This window comes from Plectropomus leopardus, chromosome 8 (assembly GCF_026936395.1).
Source record: "Plectropomus leopardus strain MGB_pleo_1.0 chromosome 8, ASM2693639v1, whole genome shotgun sequence".
NCBI lineage: Eukaryota > Metazoa > Chordata > Actinopteri > Perciformes > Serranidae > Plectropomus > Plectropomus leopardus.
The window spans coordinates 4,935,824-4,950,420 of NC_142183.1; the positions used below are offsets into that span (position 1 = coordinate 4,935,824).

Sequence of the window (14,597 nt, forward strand, 5' to 3'; positions counted from 1 at the left end):
TGTTAACATATTTGCACCATCAGAACAACACAAATCATCAGAGAAGAAAAAGACACAAACAAGCGGGCGGATAAAGACTCTGGAGAGTTTTAATTATTTCCCAATTCCACATAAAACAAATATAAAAAAGTAGAGCGCTCTCTAGATTCAGAATCAATCAGAGCCGACCTGAAATCCTCCTCCTGCCCTCCTGTGATCTCTCCTCCAGCTCTCCAGACAGTTTTTAAAAAGACCCATTCATAAGAATACGAGCAGGATGTAAAAATAAACAAAAACTGAAAACCAAGCAAAAAAAACCAAAAACACTACAGCGAATTCATCACGGAGGATTTGTCAAACTTCCTACTTTGAAAGACGTCCTCGGTCGAGTCGCACAAAACTAACGAATGGCACCAAACATGAAATTTAAAAAAAAAAAAAAATTAGGAGTTTCTTGATGCAAGAGCTGGTAGTTTCTAATGTGTGTGTGTGTGTGTGTGTGTGTGTGTCTCAGAGCTGCAGGGCGCAGAACTGCTGGTACACAGCCAGGATGTGGTGGTCGAGCTCTGCGGTGAACAGCAGGTTCTCTAACGTTCCCATGTACTGCTGGATGGTCACATGATGCTGCGGGGACAAAGACAGACGTCACATAATCGAAAGAAAACACACAACATGTTACTGCAGCGTGTGTGTGTGTGTGTGTGTGTGTGTGTGAGTGTGTTAACGTCTTACCATGAGAAAGACCTGCTGCAGCCGCTCGATGCAGTTCTTGTACCACGGCGTGCTGATGTCCACGCTGCCCGTCTCACAGCGGACCAGATGCTCCGTCAACAACATGATGAAACGCTGCGGGAGAGAAAACATTTAACAACAGCGAACACAAACGGATGATGAAGCTGCAACAAACTGAATTATAAAATCGGATGAAAGTTTCCCGTCAGCACCTGGAAGATGACGAGGAAGAGGTTCTTCTGCTCGCTCTGAGCCGACTCCACCTTCTCCTGCAGCCTCTCGATCTGCTCCTCCAGCTGACCCTCCTCGTCCTCGCTGTTCTTGTCCATGTCCTCGTCGTCCCCGCTGTCCCTCTGAAGGTCAGCAAGCACAAACATCAACCCCTCGTACTTTAAAAGAAACGTCATCTGACGTTCATAACGATAATCAGGAGGAAGTTACCCTCTTGTGCTGCTGTTTCTCCAGCTTGTCCTTGGCCTCCTCCAGCTCCTGCTGGATCTTCTGGACGTGTTTGTTCATCTTTCGGATGGTCGAGTGCAGAATCTCCCAGGTGAAAAGTCTAGATGACGATAAAAGTTTTCAAAAGCAAATAAGTAACAGAGCAACTTTTTTTGCATCCTGGCGAAGCGTGGGAAAAAAAGTGCACGTTTAAACCGTTATTTTCTCCACACGTGTTAAACCCACCTGGTGAACTCGTGAGCCATGTCCTGAGAGAAGAGCCAGTTGGCCACAGCGGCGCAGTCCACGATCTGCGTCCGAATCATTTTGTCCACCAGCACGACGATCATCTGCGGGTGATTCCTCCACGCCTCGTACACCACCTTCAGGATGTGGAGTTTCCCCTCGTCGCTGTCTGTCAGGTTCTTTAAGATTTCGTGGAACCTGGAGGAATCAGGTACAGATGAGGCTGCAGGACGGGATTCATCAAATACAAAACTTTACCGTCGTTATACTTTAGACTTTATAAAAGCCTCCAGGTCTGAAAAGCCAAACTCTAAATGCTTTCTTGCTAATGACGAGCAGGGGCGAGTCTGTTGGTTGCAAAAAGAAGTCCGATGGTTTGTGAATCAATGGCAATGCGTGCATTTTTAAAAAAAAAAACACCATGAACTTCTTAAAGGGTGTTGCCCGTTTTTTGTTTAAATTTTGACTCTGAAGGGAGCTGCGTTTTTATGGGATGTCCTCTAATACGATCTGGTGTTTCCATGCTCCGACGCAGCTGAAAAATTCTGAATACAGTAACTAGACAGAGCTGCCAACTGTCGCACTGACAATGAGAGAAACACAACTTTTCACACACTCTCACAACACAAGTGCATTTCCTCGCAGTGAAAAACAAATAACGGATAACTCGTGACAGCAGCGCAGCGCTCTCTCCCTCTCCTCTCACGCGCCCGGGCAGCAGTGAGTGAGTTAACTTTGAGTTTTTAATTTTCATTTATTAAGATACTTTCAGTTTTAATTTCACAATTTGTTTGGTTTGAGACACAAAAACAGGTGAAACAAAAACAAGAGAAGAGAAATGTGGTCAGTTCAGTAGTTTTGATGGCGCGTGAACTCACTTGCCGAGGGCGCTGAAGGAGTGACTGAAGGATTTGGCGGCGAGGTGGAGCAGAGTCTGCAGGAACACGTCGATCTTCAGCGGGTTGAAGCTCTCGCCTTCATCTGCAAAACCAGAAAATCGTTTCTTTTTCTAAGAAGTGCACAGAAATAACAAACGGGAAAACTACCTCGAATAAAGAAACAAAAATGAAGCCAAACTGAAGAAACGAACCATCATCGTCCTCCTGGTTTGGGTTGGGCACCTCTTTGAGGATGGACATGATCTCCTCGTTGGACGCTCGGTTCTTTATGGCGTTTGCGACAGTGATGGTTGCTGGGTAACCTGGTAACGAAGCTGCGAGGCAGGAGAAACACGATGTTAGTATCTGAGTGTAAACTTAAATGACAGTTACAGAACCGGTCGAGACTGACGGAGGAAATTAAACTTATAAAGTTACTGTGACAGAAAAATCCTCTCCTCCGGGTTTATTACGGAAGCTCGTGTCCCCCAGAGTAAAGAACAAACGATAAAAACTTAGTCTTGTGATTAAAAATAAAACTTTTCTCTCCAAATAATGAAATAGTATCCACTAATTCATTATTTTTGAAATATTACGTCATTATTTTGGGAGTTTCTGAATATCTTTAAAATCTCATTATTTATAGATACTAGGTCATTATTTTGACAGTTTCTTGTTATTTTTTTCTATAAAGTCATTTTTAGGTACTGAGTCATTGTTTTAAAAAGTTATTTCAATTATTTTGACATATTAAGTCAGTCTTGGCAATCTTTTATTATTTTGAGATACTAAGTCATTATTTTCACAATTTTTCTGATTATTTTGCGATAATGTGTCTTTATTTTGACAAACTAACTCAATATTTTAATAGTTTCTTATTATTTTAAGATCCTATGTCATTACTTTGCTTTATTTATTGTCACATTGTTGAAAATGGCTTTCCATAGAACATAAATACCAGTGAGTAAAAGTATATGTTTTATTAAAAGTCTTCTTACAGGCGCTCTCGTCACTGTATTTGTACACAAAGATGGGCTCTGCTGGGATGAGGGCTGAGAAGGTTGCGGGGACGATGTCCACTATTCTCTGATGGTATGAAAGTCTGAAGAAACGAGCACAGAGGACAGAAAAACACGAGTAAATTCACCTGAACTGAGTGAGAGAAAAGGAAAATTCACAGTAAAAAAAGCCTTTAAACGTGTAGAAAACGAGAATATTGCTCTCATACCTCATACTCTTCTCCAGAACCTCTCTGACGAACTTGGGCTTTGGCTTCTCCGGATCCACGGTCAAACAGTCCGACCTTTACAGAGGAGACAACTGTCAACTGGAGTCTTTCTTTTGTGTCATATTTCAAACACTCGGTGCTTTAACAGCTCAGTGAGTCTGTCCCTGTCACTCACCAGTCATCCCAGCTCCATCGAAACTGGAAGTTGCTCAAATGATGAGAAAACCAGTTGATTAGTCTGGAAATGAAAACGATGACAGCGTTAAAAAAAAATCCCTCCTGCAGTCACAGTGCAGGTGCAGTTCACTGACCTGTCGATGCAGCTGGTGTTCATGGTGTCCAGTCTCATGTACAGCATCTCTGTGGCTTGAGCCAGCTGACAGGAAGGGGTTAAAGCAAAATCTCCTTTTTTAAAATTGTTTCAACATAAACTACAACAGCAAAAAAACGGTCAAGGATACGACTTGTGGCAACGATCCCGGCTGCAGTTTGCAGAGCTCGATGAGCAGCGTGGTGTACATGACGTCGATGTGAGGCGGAGAGGGCAGCTGGAAGAGTTCCCCGAAGATCACCTGCAAAACCAAACAGATGTCAACGTTTGAAAAAACTCTGATATTTCTAAACTTATTTCTCCAAAAAACAAAACCGTGTGTACCTCCACAATGTGATAGTTGAGCGGGATCTTATTTTTGCCTGGATAGCTGAGTAACTGGGCCGCACTATAACGTTTTAAAAAGAAAGAAAAATTAGAAGATTCAAATAAATAAATGAGAAAATATTTCGATATTTGAGTCTGTTAAACGCGAGCGTGTTTCGCACCATGTTTTCCTCTCTCTCCAGTGAGTCTTGATGATACAGTGCAGGTTTTCTTCTATGACAAACCTCTCCACAGAGTGGCTGCCGGGCATCACGGGACCCTGAGGACAAAGAGGACAAAAGTTTAGATTTTATTCTAAAATTATTTAGAGAAGGGAAAAACTCGTCCTTTGGCTTGTAGTTTCATTTTTTACCTTTTAAGCACTTGAAAATGTGTCTCTGTTATCAGCTCGGTGTTAATGGGTTAATTGAATCAATTAAAATCAGTAACATCATGACTTTATTTTCAAAGTCGGGCCGTGGCGTACCTCCGGGGCGTCGGTGTAGTCGAACATGCGGAAGACGACCCGGGGCATGGGGTACTGCGCGTCGGGCATGTGGCCCGGCGGGGTGAAGGGGGGCAGGTTGTGCTGCAGGGCTTCACACAGCACGCTGTCGAAGGCGATGTACGGACGAAGGATGTGGCGTTCCTGCCAGCGGTCTTTCTTTAGCTTCTGGATCTGCGCCCAGAGGCAGTCCAGGTACTGAGAGAAGGGACAGCGAGACAGGAGGGACATTTTCAGTGTCCTGAGAAAAAGGTATGAATAAAAATATTCGGCAGTATTAGCAATGAGCTAATACTGCCGAAAAGATTTTCCTAAAAGGCTTGTTAGTCGTGTGGAGGAATGCAGTTCTTTCGTCCGTCTCTCACCTCCTCTTGTGGGTGAGGCTTCTCTGCTGTCCACACCTGCAGCATCGGGACGTGTGTCTTTACTCGCCTCCTAACAGAGAAGTGTGACATTTAGGAAGAGCTGACGGATAAAGGAATCTCGACAATGGCAACACAAAAAACAAACCGCTATGAGACAAATGAGCAGGAAAACAAGGCGGACTTCTTACTTGAGGTAGCCTTCGATCTGGCTGAGAAGTCGGTCCATCTCGACGTCCTTCTTCTCGTAGAGCTCCTTACCGACCCAGGGCAGACAGGACAGCACCACGTACACAAACCAGTCCGACCGGACCTGGCGACAAAAACAAGACCAAAATCACAAACTGCACATTTTAACCTTAATATCACCTAAATTTATAGTGAGCTGGTGGTTCAGTCGACACACGGGACGGGAGAGAGGAAGTGACGAAATGTACGCGATGGTACATAAAACGACACGTCAATGCAGAACTGAGCTCTGTCAGGGCGACAGCTACAGAAAAATAATTTGCTGTCACGTTGCGTGGAAAGTTGTTCACATGGAAAATTATTGCTACAGTATCATTATACATAAGAAAATGACATGACTTCCATGACTGATTTTGACTAAGTGAAGTTCATCTGTCAAACTCAGCCTTCTACCCACCTGTGGTACATCTTCCTCCTGAGTAACACTGACAAAGTTTTCGAACATGGCAACCATCGAAGGAGCGGCAATCACATGGCAGTTGACCAAATCAGACAGAAAACGCACCTACAAAAAGAAGAAATTATGTAAAAAAATTAATTAAAATAAATAAAAGTGCCAAGCCTCGTTTTCAGTGTTTATAAAAAATCAGCTTACCAAGTAAACAGCTTCATTGTACAGGTTGTTTTTCAGTGTTTCCTTCAGTTGTCTGATCATTGCCTCCACAAACTCGCCCCCAAAGTTGTAGTTCCTGGCGTTCAAGAGGCCGACTAAAGTCGTATACACGGTCAGCTTCTCGGGTAGGAGGCGAGCGCTGTCAACGGAGACGACCGGGTGAGAAACAACCACACGAATCAGTGACTGTTTCAGCTGTAAACGGCTGAGAACTGGTCTGAACTTACACAGCACATAAAATGCGCAGGATTTTGTTTTTGTAGTTTGGAAGGTCGGCCTCCAGCACGCCCGCCAAACCCTCCAAGTTGCTCTCCAGGGACGATGTGCTCTGAGGAGAAAAATGAAACAAAATTAGATTGTTTCATTCAACAAACTGGAGTTAAACAAAAACAAGATGATAATAAAGCAAAGAAGACTCTTCACCTTCTCCCCCACACGACATATCAGAGACTCCAGGCGGTCTTCAATTTCAATGGGCTCCGACGTTCTCCTCCTTTTATGAGCCTGACCTCCTGGAAGGATAAACGAACATCAACAATGTCACAGAGTGGAGAGCTGAAACATTAGCTGACAGAATAACTCAAGGGCACACAGAGAGTTACACTCACTAACAGATGAAATGTGTATGAAAGCAAAAAGCTGAAAAAAAAAGTCCTGCAAACTGAAAAAAAAAAACCCAAAAAACTAAAGATGACAAGGAAATGATCTGAATATTAGTTGGGGTGACCAAAAAAAAAAAACTATCAAAAAACCCATTATGTTGTTTGTTGTTAGAATCTTTCTTCTAATTAATTAAACCAATTTGCAAATGTGTTTAATTAATTTGTTTGTTTGATTTGATTTCTTTCAAAAATATGAGGGGAAAGCAACAAGCAACTTAACACATGACCCAAAAATTTGCAAAAAAAAAAGTAACAAGGAAAAAACCTGAAAATAAGCAAAGAAAAAAGTAAATTAAAAAAAACAAAAAATAGACAAGACAATGGCATAGAAAAAGTGCTGAAAATAAAACATATTTATTTCATAATTTTTCAATGACATAATATGAAATATCAAATTATTATAATTATAAATGTAAGTTTTTCTAATTATTGTTAATATATATAACATTTTTTTCTGTCTCCTTTACAATACTGAACACAATGATAAATGGCTGTGTCATTAATGAATATACAATAGATCTCTGAACAAATAACAGACCAAAAACACAAAAAAGCCAAAACAAAGAAACAAACAACAAAAACCAAGAGCCAAAAAAAAAATAAAAAAAGAAAACGCAAAACTGACAGCAACTACTAAGAAAATTCATTTGGTAATAACAATAATAGTGTTGAGAAAATAAAATAGAAAATCTAAAAACTACATTTAGTTCAATTTTAATGCAATTTGTGGGACATTTCTTGCCAAGTTGGTAATTGACTTTTTTATTTATTTAAAGAAATCAAACCAATTAGCTTAAGCTTAATACCTAAATACTTGTGGAAATTCTGAACGCAGCACAAGAAATGTAATTTTTCTCCAGGATTCAAAGGTTTAAACAACAATTTAAACAAAAATATTTTAGGATGTCTTTTCTCTCCAATCGCTTATCAATGTGTAACTACAATTTTAATCAGCTCTCCGTCTGTGCATCACATGTAACTTTATTATGAAGGTTAAAAACATCATTAATGCATTTTATAAAAAGCTACTCTCTCTGATTTTTTGGTTTTATTTACATTATCGGTTGCCGCCCACATTAACGCACCTCACCGGTTAATGAAGCAGCAGTTAGCCCAGCAGCTAACGGTTAACGAGCACCGGTTAATTCTTCGTTATTATTACAGTTTGATCAACCCCACCCCTTTTAAACCACGATAAAGAAATTAAACAACAACTAATATTAAGTGTTTTGTGTTTTTTTTAGTCACAACGATGACATTACAGCCGGATCTGTTGTAATAAACCATCAGTGAGCATCAGCGCTGAAGCGCCGTGAACACAGATCAGCAGCTAACGTTAGCTCCGCCGTTAGCCTCTGAATTAGCTGTAATACACATGTAACACCGACTAACCGTCACTCTCTCCGTCGCTGTGTCGTCTCCGGGACATTTTTCACTCCGCTCGGCAACAAATGTTAAGTATCTCGAGGAGAAAACTGCGAAACTAATTAATAAGTGCGCTAATTGAGCTTCTAGATCATTCAGGCGCTTTTTAGTGCAGAAAAATAATAGCGGTCTGATTCAAGTGAGGCACATCCGGGGCAACCGGAAGGTGCAGCGCTCTTTTTCATCCGGTGTTCGCTGCTTGGTTTTCTGCTGCACGTTTTGATCTAAAAATGTAAATATCATCATTTTTACGACTTAAAAGTTAATGTTTGTCAATGTCAGGTCAACGTTAAATGTTCAGGTGATGTATTACGCCCACAAGTTGAGACTACAAATTGGAGGTAGCTTCTTTTAACTTAGCTAAATGCTGTTTACTAGCTAACTAAGTTAGTAATATTTTAAAAAAGATGTGTACAAACGTGGCCGCGGAGGATACCTGCTGCTCTGAGTTTATGGACTTAGAGTTTGACCCTTCGACATGTAATGGACTGAAACAGGAAAAACAACTTTCTGCCTCACAAAGGAGGTGCTACAGCCTCTGCAGGAGGAAGGTGAGAGACCACAAAAACGTGTTTTTGTTTTTAACCGCGTCGCAGTTTTAGTGCTCTTGACATCTTTACGTGTCTATCAGCGGAAATGCTGTCTGTGTTTTGTTTTGTAAAATATAAGATGATGTTGATTGACCTGTTTAGCTTTATATGAGTGAATCTGTGAATTAGATATAAAGAAATTGCTGGAATAATAAACAAGAGAAATGAATTATGCCAACTCAAAATAATTTGCATTTTTGCCCAAGTCTTTGTTTTTTGCCTCTGAATTACTGTGTAGTTGTATCCCCTAAATTATCCCCTAGTACTGTTAAGCTTATTTAAGGTAACCTTCATTTTTGTATTGTAGACATGGCTCTCTATCGAGGGTCAAAAGTGTTATTTCCACTGTTAAACACCTTTGACAGTACAGCTTTTATTGAATAAAAAACACATTGCCACAATTAAAGCACTTTTCTTCTCTACAGTCATTTGCTGCTTTTGTGGCGTCCAAGAGGGACGGCAGGCAGGAGGAAGGAGGCTCATCTTGGCTCTGCTGTAGCCAGACTTTCAGGGAACACTCTGCTATTCACAAACATGTCGCCAGGACTCATGACGGTGAAATAAAGCAGCTCACGCAGGCCGCATACGGGCATTTGTTAAACCAGCTGGAAGAAGAAGCTGAAACACAGCAGCCGGACGAGTGCGAGGCCGAGCCGGTGGACATTTCTGTGTGGATACCTGAAACAAGTCATGTCTCTGAGGAGCAGCTTCAGAAGTACTGGTCAAATTTTGACTCTCCTGTCTGGAGTCATTGTTGTGCTCACCATGTCCTTATGATTTTTAAATAGATACTGATTCCTCTCTGTGTGACTCTTCCTCTCAGGGGTCCGGGAAAGGTTCTGCTCTATTATCGCTACTGTCAAGTGAAGGATCCCCATGTCATCTGTGCTTGGCAGAAAGCTTTATGTGAGAAGCTCCACTTAACTGGCAAGGTAAATAAATAAATAAATAATCTTATTTTGCTTGCAGCTGGGACTGCAAAATGTTATGACTTATAGAAACATTTTTCTATAATGGTTTAAAGAAACAAACATTAACCCTTAGAGACTGTTTAATGCATTTAAAGCGCTTTTCATCCTTCATTTTCTGACCATTTTGGCTGTGTTTATGCATATGGCATTACGTTTTGGCAAGATAGTGTATTTTTGTTTAATCTGAATTTCCAGCTCAGCTCCTATAATAAGTCTAAAATACAAACTAAATTGTTACATTCAGGCTGTTCAAGTGCAAAAAAAAGCTCCACTAAAACCCATTCAAACTGACATTTTTAATCCCACAGTCATCAAAGCATGAAAACATGACTTTTATTATTTCTGGTTATCATTCTGGGCTTTTGTCTTGCAGTTTGTAATTTTTACTAGTTTACACCTGATGATGGCCTTTTTACCATATTTGGCATCTGGAGAAAAGACATGGTATTTCCACTAGGTGACCTTATACAATCAGTGTTACAGCAAATCATTGACATATATATTGTAGGCTGTGATGATAATAATAATAATAATAATAATAATAATAATAATAATAATAATAATAATAATGATAATCTACTTTGCATGTAGTATATTAAAAATTATATATTTTTTTCATTTAAAAACGTAGTTGCATCATAAAAAAAAACTGGCATTTAAAGGTTTAAAATTCTGAAAATTAATGCATTTTTGATATTAATAATTAGGACTGATGTTGGTCAAAACATTAACTCAATGAAAGTAGAAAATATTAATGTAATGTGTATATATATAATGTTTTTTGAAAGCTTGATTTTGAAAAGCGCATTTTGTGCTCAGAGCGGGCGGGCCCTAAGGGTTAATGATCTAGTGTAAGAGTCCCCTTTAAAAACATCATGATCGTCTTCTTCAGGTGAGGGTGGCGACTGAAGGCATCAATGGAACAGTTGGGGGCACCAGCGTGGCGACTGACGTTTACATCGACGCTATGCGTTCACACCCTCTCTTCAAGATGGACAAAGAGGATTTTAAGGTCAGACGTGGATGAAAAAATCATACTGCATCATAAAATATAAAGATATGTCTTTTGTCTTAGACAGACATCACATAATGTTTCTGCATGAATATGAACTTGAAGCTATATTTTCTAACATGATTATCGTAATAAAATAAAATAAACGAGACCTTTTACTAGTAGTACCCACTGTATGTAAATGAAGTGTTTGTGTCGGTGTGTTTTCAGACAAGTGAAGGCAGCGCAGAGTGTTTTAAAGACCTGAGGGTCGGCGTCTATAAGGAAATCGTCCCAATGGGAGTAGATCCTGAAATGATTTCCTACCAACTGGCAGGTATAGTTTCTGTAATCTGCAACAATTTCTGCTATTGTAATAGTATAAATTGGCCCAACCACCTCTGCAAGCATTAAAATGCCTTTAACTCTGTTTCTTGCATTCTCTGTACACGTACATTGGTAGAATAGTACATGGGTTTTGTGATGTTACTTTTTGTAAGAAGTTTTGTTTTGCAGCAGCTGATTTTGTGGTTTTCATGTGAGTAATACGTCTTTGTTTCCTCTCAGGAGTTCATTTGGAGCCGCAGGAGTTTCATAAAGAAGTGGAGGCTCTTTTGGCGAAAGGGGATTTGTGCAGTGACACTGTCCTCCTGGACTGCCGCAACTTTTATGAGAGTAAAATTGTAAGTAATGTTTCAGTTTTCAACCTGCACAGGCTCTGTAGGTTTTTCTGTTATTTATCCGTCCTTTATGGCTCATTCTGTACCATCTCACCCAGGACCTCCCAGTTCATGTCATGGATTTTCTTTAAAAAAAAATTTTTTTTAAATGAAATAAACATGCTTTAAAGTGCAACAAAGTGCTTTTAAGTTTGATTGAAGAAACGAAAACAACAAAGGAAATATGCAAAAATGGATCGTAGAAGTCTGTTTTGTGTCTCCAGGGGCAGTTCACTCAGTGTTTGGCCCCGAGCATCCGTAAGTTCAGCTACTTCCCGGATTACGTCGACCAGAACCTCGAACTGTTCAGAGACAAGAAGGTGTTGATGTACTGCACCGGAGGGATCCGCTGTGAGCGCGGCTCCGCTTACCTCCGCTCCAAAGTAAGAGGACTTTTGTTTCACGTGAACTGAAAAATGCCAGTTTGACTCTTTTTAAATGTGCTTTTTTGATGCTTAGCATACAGTAACTCACATTTTATGGAACTGACTGGTTGTACAGTAACTCACATTTTTTAGGCTGCTGAGTTTCCACAAGGGGGAACTGTTCAGTCATTGTCTGCTTGTGTCCTTGGACCAACTGTCTTTGAAACCTGAGAAAATTAGTCGCAAATTAGTAAAAAAAAAAATAAAATAAAAAAAATGCTCCCTAAAAAGTGCTGAATATATACATATATATATAATATTTTTTTTCTGTAGTATAAAAATATTATAATTATAAATGTAGTTTTGTGGACATTTTTCCTCATAATAAAAATATATATTTTCAAGTAATTTTCCACTCTTTTTAAAACACATTTTTAGGTAAAAATTTCTTGTAATTTGTGGGACGTTTCTTTCCAAGTTGGTCATTGCCTTTTTTTCCCCTGTTTAAAAAAAAAAACAAAACACCAATTTGCTCAGTTTTCAAATGGTCGTATAGCTTGTAAAAGGCGCCTGAACACAGCACGGGAAAAATTGAAATTGTAGTTCAAAGATTCAGCTTCAAAGACACATCAGTTACAACCTGCATTTTGTGTTGTTTACGTGTTTACCTGTAGGATGTGTGTAAAGAGGTTTACCAGCTGAAAGGAGGAATCCACAAATATCTGGAACAGTTCCCAGAGGGTTTCTATCGAGGGAAACTTTTTGTGTTTGATGAACGTTACGCCATCTCCTCCAACGACGACGTCATCGCAGGTTAGTGTGTGCACTGACGTCATTTTCTATATGTTGAAATTGTTCACAGAATCATAAAACATAACTGAACAAAGGAGTTCATGATACTAGATTTTAGCTGATGTGTGATATGGTGATATTTCTAAACTCAACTGCACTGATTCTAAAACAAGAAAACTACTTCAACCGAGATTAGGTTTTAAAAAGCGACATTTAACTTTATATAATACAACTGTCTGACCCATTTGTGTTTGTTTAGTTTTTATTAGTTTTCATGCATTTGTTTCATTTTATTTCTTTTCCTCTTTTTAATTTCCGTCTTTGTCTGGCTGTAACGTTAGACTTGATCCATTGGTTGGAAAAAGGGATGTTGGGTAGGAATTTTTTGTACCATTCAAGCTATATTTGTTTTTTTGTCGAAATATTTGCAAAATAAAAAAGACCTTGATCAAAAAAAACAAAAAAGACACTGATACATATATATACATTTATTTTTTTTGGTAACATTTTCAGACAAAACTGAAAAATTCATCTTACTTTAACAGGCTTGGCTTGTTCTATCAGCAGCCACATTCAGGGCAAACCTGAGCTACATCTGTCACATCTGCAGAAATGTTCAATTTTGGGTCAATGCCTATATTACATTTTAAAGCCTTAATCTGCCGATACACGTGACTTGCTGATACTATTGTGCATCCCTAATAAATGGCGCAATGTAGTTGTGGTCTAATGTTAGTTTTTGTGTTAAAAGTTGTGTGAAACTTTTAATTCATAATAATTTAATAAGTTAGAGAAATAACTCGCCTAGTTTAAATAGAATTTAAAAAAGCATGGCTGACCTTCTAACCCCAACATACAATATTGTTTCCATTATCCTTTCCTCTACTCCTTATATATGAATAATATATATAAATAGAATTAAATAAAAATATAGATGATTAATAAATAAATTAATATTGTCTTTTTCATTTTAATTTCTTGCCTTTTTTTACTTTATTTTTCTCTCTTTGTTTTTCTCTTTTTTTCAATAATGTATATAATAGATATATAATATTTGTGCAAAATATATTTTGTAAACTTGTTTGCTATGCTAAACACTGTTGTCTATACATTGGTATCAGAAACTCTATTTTTACCCCATGCATTTTCAGTTCAAAAAAATTTAAATAACTTCATTTGTATAGCACATTTCAAAACACAAAATGCTTTACAAAGACATAAAAACAAGAGAAATTACCGTATAAATAATACATAAAAGTGAATTTGTTGTGTGCCTGTTCAGACTGCAGGTACTGCGGTTCTCCCTGGGACCAGTACGAGCTCTGTTCCACTCAGTTCTGCTGTCAGCTGGTTCTGTCCTGTCCCGGCTGCAGACAGGACGGACACACCGCCTGCTGTCCCACCTGCCAAACCAAAGGACAGGCTCAGAGTGAGGCGTCCCCTGCTGTCTCCTCGCATCACAAAGAGGAGTGCGAGTGCACTGACGGACGTCCCAGAATCCCTCAGGATGTGTAGAGAGGTTATTATTGGACATCAGTGCCATAAGAAATAACGTTGCCTGTCCGCGGTTATAAATAAGAAGTATATTTTAAAGTGATTAAATGATTTTTTTTTATATGAATTTTGGGAAGTCAGATTAACTTTATCTAAGAAGTTTTATTCATCCATGAGTCTGAAAACAGATAATAAAACTGTTTATTGATATTTTATTGAGAAAATGTAAGAATACATTTGCAGAATCTGTGAGATTTATTACATGACTTTTGTGACACTGGGATGTCTCGTGCTTGTGTAAAAAAAAAAAGGGATTTTCTTTCTAAATCAGTGCTTCAGAAATTATTTATGTCAGTTGTGTTGTTTTTTTTTAAATTTTATTGTTTTAAATTTAAGTAATTTAAAGTTATGCTGCGTACAGATATATCAAATATATGGGGAATTTACAGCCGATATTTTATGCTCTCTAAACCATGCAAACCAGGCCCAAAATTGCAGGTGTCAAACTCTTTGAAACCACAAGAAGCAACACATCTGTGTATATATATGAGTATAAATGTGTCAGTATGAAACCACACAAACGCAGTCAGCTAGTGACGTCAGGTGTGGAGTTCAGTATTTCAGCAGGTCTCACCATGAGAGGTTTTTATCTCTGAGCCTTCATGAAATTAAGATAAAGTTGCATAATTTTACTTCTGATTCACATAAATATCTCATTACT

The 14,597-nt window shown here is 38.9% G+C and overlaps 2 protein-coding genes across 2 annotated transcripts; one reads left to right on the forward strand and one right to left on the reverse strand.

Moving 5' to 3' along the window:
- Positions 1-71: 71 nt before the first annotated feature.
- ncbp1 (nuclear cap binding protein subunit 1) lies at positions 72-8,106 on the reverse strand. The gene is made up of 22 exons (XM_042493155.2): positions 7,922-8,106; positions 6,291-6,379; positions 6,095-6,195; positions 5,850-6,006; positions 5,652-5,759; positions 5,197-5,318; positions 5,009-5,078; positions 4,626-4,841; positions 4,321-4,418; positions 4,157-4,220; positions 3,963-4,073; positions 3,813-3,877; positions 3,677-3,739; positions 3,502-3,576; positions 3,272-3,375; positions 2,486-2,608; positions 2,274-2,376; positions 1,396-1,593; positions 1,153-1,270; positions 924-1,064; positions 712-825; positions 72-603 (listed from the first exon to the last, which is right to left on the reverse strand). The coding sequence occupies exons 1-22, from the start codon at positions 7,956-7,958 to the stop codon at positions 490-492; spliced, it is 2,391 nt and encodes a 796-aa protein (XP_042349089.1). The 5' UTR covers positions 7,959-8,106; the 3' UTR covers positions 72-489.
- A 30-nt stretch (positions 8,107-8,136) lies between these two features.
- On the forward strand, positions 8,137-14,230 carry tstd2 (thiosulfate sulfurtransferase like domain containing 2). Its single transcript, XM_042493610.2, has 9 exons — positions 8,137-8,505; positions 8,970-9,259; positions 9,368-9,476; positions 10,408-10,527; positions 10,738-10,843; positions 11,074-11,189; positions 11,450-11,608; positions 12,265-12,403; positions 13,665-14,230. Exons 1-9 carry the CDS (start codon positions 8,362-8,364, stop codon positions 13,895-13,897), a joined length of 1,416 nt encoding a protein of 471 aa, XP_042349544.2. The 5' UTR covers positions 8,137-8,361; the 3' UTR covers positions 13,898-14,230.
- Positions 14,231-14,597: the final 367 nt, after the last annotated feature.